Source organism: Nematolebias whitei, chromosome 2 (assembly GCF_014905685.2).
Source record: "Nematolebias whitei isolate Nwh7 chromosome 2, NemWhi1, whole genome shotgun sequence".
NCBI lineage: Eukaryota > Metazoa > Chordata > Actinopteri > Cyprinodontiformes > Rivulidae > Nematolebias > Nematolebias whitei.
The window spans coordinates 30754814-30762293 of record NC_056499.1 but is presented as its reverse complement, the minus strand read 5'-3'; the positions used below and the strand labels follow the sequence as shown (position 1 = coordinate 30762293).

At 42.5% G+C, this 7480-nt stretch overlaps 1 protein-coding gene across 1 annotated transcript in view; it reads right to left on the bottom strand.

Annotated features, from left to right (window-relative positions):
• Positions 1-2837, bottom strand: part of LOC119426603 (cadherin-8) — a 9079-nt gene extending 6242 nt beyond the window's left edge. Inside the window, exons 1-2 of the mRNA XM_037694174.1 lie at positions 2834-2837; positions 2607-2744 (exon numbers count right to left, since the gene is read on the bottom strand). Of these exons, the coding sequence (XP_037550102.1) occupies positions 2607-2744; positions 2834-2837 (142 nt within the window). The remainder of the gene's footprint in view (positions 1-2606; positions 2745-2833) is intronic.
• Positions 2838-7480: the final 4643 nt, after the last annotated feature.

Here is a 7480-nt window from a genome sequence, read left to right as displayed (position 1 = left end):
ATATAACAGTTTGACCGCTACATATAGCGATAACAACTAATAACAGCCATTGAATGGACTGATAACATTCAAAGCCGCTCGAACTGAAAGAAGCATCTGAGCTGCTGATCTCAGAAAGGGCAATGGGACATATGGCTGCATAAGATCAGTGATATAAGAGGGGGCAGAACTGTTCAGTGATTTAAAAGCATACAGGAGTATTTTGAACAGAATTTGAAGGTGAATGGGTAGCCAGTGCAGGGAGGCCAAAACTGGTATAATGTGCTCTCTATGGTCTGTACCAGTTAAAAAATGTCCTGCAGCATTTTGGACCATTTGTAGTCATGCAATGGAGGTCTGACTGATTCCAAACAGAAGCACATTGCAGTAATCGAGCCTGGATGTTATGAACACATGGATTACTGTCTCAAGATTATTTTTGGACAGTATGGGCTTCAGTTTAGTCGCCTCAGCTGGAAAAACAAACAAACAAAAAAAAAAACAGGATTTAACAATCATGTTTACATGACTGTTAAGTTTCATGGAAGGACCCATTATCACTCCCAGATTTGTGATACTTTTCGTCTCTAATGGGGCTAGAGAGGAAAGGTCGATGCAGTGGTTCTTGATCGTGCCATTAGGAGGGAACAACATGACTTCAGATTTTTTTCTCATTAAAACTTAAGGAATTTAAAGCCTTCCAGTCCCTGATGTCAGCCAGGCAGTCAAGAAGAGGTTGAATAGAATATGCACCACTGTGCCTCAGGGGGAAGTAAATTTGACAGTCATCTGCATAGAAATGATTGGATATGTTGTGTTTACAGAAAATAGCACCTAGTGGCAGCAGGTATAAAGAAAAGAGAAGAGGACAGAGGATGGACCCCTGTGGTCCCCCCCCCCCCCCCCAACACACACACACACAATTGACAATTGAAGCTCTGCAGATGTTGAACTAAAATATTTGATGTTGACAAAAAAATTTCTGTCAGGGAGGTAGGATCTAAACCATTTATCTATGTCAGTTAATGTGACCAGATTAAGTCATTGGTTCTGACTGCAATCCAAGAAATGATTTATCAAGTTACGTCAGCTTAACCAGCATAACTAGGCCCAAAGTTGCATTCATGTAATCATATTTCAGCTCTATATCAGGGTAGGAACATACACTGATCGGTAAACAGAGAACTTTGCTTGCAGCTCAGCTCCCTCTTCACCACATCAGACCGGCACAGAGTCTGCAGTACTGGAGATGCTACACCAACCCATCTGTCAATCTCACGTTCCATTCTCCCCTCACTTGTGAATAAAATCCAGAGATACTTGAAGTCATCCACTTGAGGCAGAACCTCACATTCAACCTGAAGAGAGCAATCTACCCTTTTCTGACTGAGGACTGTGGCCTCAGATTTGGAGGTGCTGATTTTCATTCCATCAATTTCATACTCTGCTGCAAATTGCTCCAGTAAGACCAGAAGGTCACAGTATGATGACGCCAACAGGACCACATCATCTGCAAAGAGTTGAGAAATAATCTCGAGGCCACTGAAACACCATCCCTCTGCCCCCTAGCTGCACTGAAAAATTATGTCCACAAAAGTTATGAAGAGAATCGGTGACAATGGGCAGCCCTGATAGAGACCAACTCGCACCCCAAAGGGGTCTGACTTACTACCACCAATGTGGACCAAACTCTTGAACTGCTTATATAGGGACCAAACAGCCCGTAGCAACTGACCCCCAATCCCATACTTGTGGAGCATTCCCAATAGTATACATTGAGGAACATGGTTGAAAGCCTTCTCCAAGTCCACAAAACACATGTAGACAGGATGGGAAAACTCCCATGACCCCTTGAGGACCCTAGTGAGGGTAAAGAGCTGATCCAGTGTTCCTCAGCCAGGACAGAACCCACATTTTTCCTCCTGGATCTGAGGTTTGACCAATGATCTGACTTACTTCTCTAGTAGCCCTGAATAGACCTTGCCAGGGAGGCTAAAGAGTGTTATACCCTATAATTAACACCCTCAGTTTTCCTTTTTTTAAGAGGGTAACTACCACCCCAGTCTGCCAATCCAGTGGCACTGCCCCCGATGTCTATGCACTTTTGCAAAGGTGTGTCAATCAAGCTAGACCCTCAACATCCAGAGCCAGATGACTAATCAGATGACACAATTACAAAGTCAATAATCAATCTACAACTTAGGGTGACTTGGTGCCAAGTGCACTTATGGACACCCTTATGTTCAACCATGGTGTTCGTGATGGACAAACTAAGACTAGCACAGAAGTTCAACAACAGAACACCGCTCAAGTTCAGATCAGAGAGAATGCTACTTTCAATCACACCCCTCTAGGTCACATTGTCATTACCCATGTGTGAATTGAAGTTCCCCAGTAGAATAAAGGAGTCCCCGCTGGTGCACCTTCCAGCACCCCCGCCAAGGCCTCCAAGAAGGCTGTATACTCTGAACTGCCATTTGGCACATAGGCACAAACAACAGTCAGAGCCCGTCCCCCCACCTGAAAGTTGAGGGAAGCCACCCTCTCATCTTCTGAGGAAAACTCAAACACACAGACACCAAGTTGAGGGACCTAAATTACACCCACACCAGTTTGGCACATCTCACCATGGGTAACTCCAGAGTGGAATAAAGTCCAGCCCCTCTCAAGGAGATTAGTTCCGGAGCCCATACAGTACATGTAGGTGAGCCCAACTATATCTAATTGGTACATCTCAACCTCATGCACAATCTCAGGCTCCTTCCCTGCCAAAAAAAGGTTATGTTCCATGTCCCAAGAGATGGCTTTGGTAAGCCAGGGTCAGAGTGCCATGGGCCCCACCTTCGGCCACTACCCATGGCATCATGCACCCAACTTGTATGGCCCCTCCTGCAGGTGGTGGGCACACAGGGAGGCAAACCCATTATTATTCTATGGGCTGGGCCCAACCAGGCCCCATGAGTGGAGACCTGGTCACGAAGCACCTGTCGACAAGCCCCTCCCCCAGGCCTGGCTCCAGGGTAGGGCCCAGGTAGCCCAAGTCCAGGCAATGGACACTGAGTTCCTTGATTTCTGTTGTCTATCAAAAGTATTCTGAATCACTCTTTGGCTGGCCTGTCACCTAGACCCAATCTGCTTTGGGAGACCCTGCCAGGGGCACTCAAAACTGTCCCAGACAACATAGCTCCTAGGATCAATCAAGCGCACAAACTCCTCCACCACAATAAGGTGGTGATTCAAGAAAGAGCTTAAAGGCACTTATGATCATCAAATCCAACGTTGAACTGATCAAAATTCACAACAATGTACAAAATGTAGATATGCATATATCTATCCATCCATCCATTATCTTTACCCACTTATTCTATTTTGGGTCACGGGGGTCGCCGGTGCCCATGTCCAGCAATCACAGTGCGAGGGGCGGGGTACACCCTGGACGGGTTTCCAGTTCATCACAGGGCCACATAGAGACAAACAAGACAAACAACCATTCACTCTCTCATTCACACCTAGGGACAATTTAGAGTTACCAATCAATCAATCAATCAACCTTTATTTAGACAGGTAAATCCCATTGAGCCTTGAGGACTCATTTACAAGAGAGACCTGATTTCAACAAAGAAAGATGACAACAATGGACAATCAGCCTAACATGCATGTTTTTGGTCTGTGGGAGGAAACCGGAGCACCCAGAGAAAACCCATGCATGCACGGAGAGAACATGCAAACTCCACCCAGAAAGGCCCCTGGACCAGGGTTTGAACCAGGGACCTGCTCACTGAGAGGCAGCAGCTCTACCATTTGCACCACCGTGCTGCCTACAAACAAATCAGTATGCATAAAAATAAACAATGTAAACCATATATGTAAATAAAACATATCAAATAATGACATAAATAATATTTATGACAGTTAAAATATACTTCAACATGAACTTGTCGTGTGGGTGTTAGAGATTTGAAAATTAACTGCTTGTACCAATTCACACACACAGCCGTGCACAATGAGATTTGATTGGTAGAGAAGTCATTACCAGATGCAGTTTGAGGATTAAATTTAAAGGCATTGCTTTATTACTCATTTACACCATTACAATTTAATCAATTTAGTTATTAGTTGGAAAGTCTGCAAAACTTTTTTTTTTTTTCCCTACATGTATTGGTCTACTGTTTTAAAGAACTACAGGGGGAAACAGCAGTAAACATAAAAAATAAAATAAAAAAATGTGTTAACACATTTGATGTTAGTGTTAGGAAACAGAGCAGCTTGCTACACCCTGACTATGCAGATCATTTAATACAGTAGTCGCTTGCTACTTCGTTATACATTTTTCACGGATTCTCTATATCACGGTTTTTCAAAGTAAGATTGGACATGACACAATTGGCTGATTGATGGAAGAGCCATGGATTGTTTATTTAAAATAAATGATTGTAAATGATTTTGCACCTACAGTATGTGCAGCCCACAGGTGCAGGGGGAAGCTCCCTCCTGCAGCCTGTCATGATCTTCGTTCTCTGCCATGTGCACATTTCTCCTGCTGCATCGGCTTTGTGAATGGTTAACCCTTTGCTGTCCAGATGCACAGATCAACTTTTGTCTTCCAACTTAAAATTCAAAGTATGTCACATCATAAAATCGTCATAATCACAAAATGTATTAACAAAAAGTGTTAAAAGTTATTTTGTATTATTTTAGAACTTCTATATTCAGTTGTTTCAGTGTAATTGATCAAGAAGTACATTTCTGCTTTGTGCTGCAGAGCTGTGTGAAGGGTTAACTCTTTGATGTCCTGTTGTGCTTCTCTTCTCTACAATTTAAATTTAAATACTGTAACATTTTAAATGAACAATCCATACTGCATGGAAAACATTTGTTTAGAAAGAATTAGGAATAGTGTAGATGGGGCCTTAAACGGTCCACATTTTTTTCTCCACAATACATGTGAACTGCAGCCTTTAAGGAAAGTTATTCGGAAATTATTATTATTTTTTTTGTCATTGTGAAGGCTACAAGAAAATGGAATACAAGTGCAAATAGACAATTCTGAGGCAGACACGTTTTACTAGGCCAAGTACTAAAGAGTCAAACTATTGCAGTTCAGTCTAAATGTAAGCTGCTGTTGCTTTTCTTAGTTAGCCAGGATGGAAACACTAATTATTTTCACTCCAGTAAAGGCTTGGGTAATTGGAGTTTTGTATTAGGATTGACACCAGATGAAAGTTGGTTATTAACAAAGGGTGAAGTGTTGCATATTGTTATTAGGATTCTGTCACTGTTTACAACTCAAAATGGTAGTGCCTTGACATTGAAAGTTCAATTGAACGTGAGTTCTCCAACAGATATTCTTGCAAAGGCAAGTTTTAGAAATGCTTCTTTGTACCCTTGATACTTTTGAGATTATGTACTCTGTGTGATATTACTTGTAGGTATTTAGTTCAATAAACAATTTGATCTAAAAATACAAATAAAAAATTCAGTCAAGGACTGGACATACAAATGATTCAAATGTCAAAAAAAAGTGTAACATTTAAAATTAGGTTTGGTGTGAAAATGTATTGTGTCCTTACTGAGACTTATCATGTGAATTTGATTTCAGATCAAAGCTGAACATGTGCTGGTCTGATTAAAAACAATTAAATCAAGAGTTTAGATTTGATTTCATCCTGAACCTTGAAAACTCCCATAATAGAGAAAATAAGCTTTTAGGGATTGGTTACATCCATCCATTATCTTTACCTGCTTATTCCATTTTGGGTCACGGGGGTCGCCGGTGCCCATGTCCAGCAGTCACTGTGTGAGGGGCGGGTACACCCTGGACGGGTTGCAAGTCCATCACAGGGCCACATACAGACAATCGAGAAAAACCACCATTCACTCTCTCACTCACACCTAGGGACAATTTAGAGTTACCAATCAGCCTAACATGCATGTTTTTGGTCTGTGGGAGGAAACCGGAGCACCCAGAGAAAACCCACACATGCACGGAGAGAACATGCAAACTCCACCCAGAAAGGCCCCTGGACCGGGGTTTGAACCAAGGACCTGCTCGCTGAGAGGCAGCAGCTCTACCAGTTGCGCCACCGTGCTGCCCAGATTGGTTACAGTGAAACTTTATTTATAATATAGAGCTTAAAGCAAGAAAAAGCTCCCAGTTTATTCTTGCACCCCCACCCCCCACCCCCAACACACACACACACATACATACATCCATACGTACGTATATACATATATATATATATATGTATATATACCCTTATCTGTCTCTTTATGTATGTGTGTGTGTGTATGTGGGTGCAAGTGAGAGACAGGTAGTGTCGAGTGAGCGTGTTGGCTTCCCCACTCAGTAAATCAGTGTGAGCAGTCTGCTACAGGTAAGCCTAGTCTGACTCAATCTCTTTCACTTGCACTGGTAGCAACACCTTTATTCCATTTCTAATCTCCTCCCCCTTACACGCATGCACTCACACACCTACACAGAGAGAATGTTAGGGCATCCTTATCTGAAGCTTGCCAGCCTGCTAAAAACACCACATGCCTAATGAATCTGCATGGATTTTACAAAGCCCAGAACCTCCTCCTGCAGTATGAAATGTCTTGTGTTTTGTATCTGTGCTGGTAAATCGTGTGGCATACCGACTAGTTTTACAGCTTTGTTTTTTAGTAACTAATAATGACATGAAACTTTGCGTTTTTGGCACAACGAACACACAGACAAAAAAAAAAAACTGCCTTGCCTGCTGTGCATTTACACATAATAAAGACATATTGGATAATTTAATGTTCTTCACCCCTTTCACACCGTCTATATTTTTTGTCTCCCCTTTTCAGAAATGTACAGCCTGATTCCCTCTGATGGCTGGTAAATAGAAATGGGAGCAACACTAAATTATGCACTGTGGGGATATCTATTTTCCTGTTTCCTCACCAGATAACGGCTTGTTGTTACATCCTTTGTTATGGACGGTGCATGCCCAAGGGATGATTAGTAGAACAAAGAATGGGAGACGGCAAACCTGCTTGTAGTTCAAAACAAGCCCTCCCTGCCTTTGAAGATGCATACTTACTCAAGGCAAAAGTGGGTTTGGAAGGGGAGATGTGCTTGTCTAAAATATGCACTCCCATCACACAAAGTCCCTTGCATTAATGGATCCGCAACCAAGCAATAATTGGGGCCTTTGACCATTTTGATCCCCAACTTGTTGCCTGGTGACATGCACATGCAATTAAGGAAGTGCTCAAAAGGGAACAGATCGTATGCACCTTCGAGGTGAAGGTTATGAGAGTGTTGTTTAGGAAAGATATTTGATCCATTATACATTGTTTGTGTCTACAGCTGGAGCGACGAGAATAATAAATATTGCATTAGCCATGGGACCTACATCTCCGTCTCCCAGACAAGTTCATAACATTCTCGGCAGGGGAGGGCGGGACCCCCTGTGGCTGTTTTCCAATCCTCTTCTGTTATTTTCCCTCCTTGCTCACTGAGTTCAGTAACAGA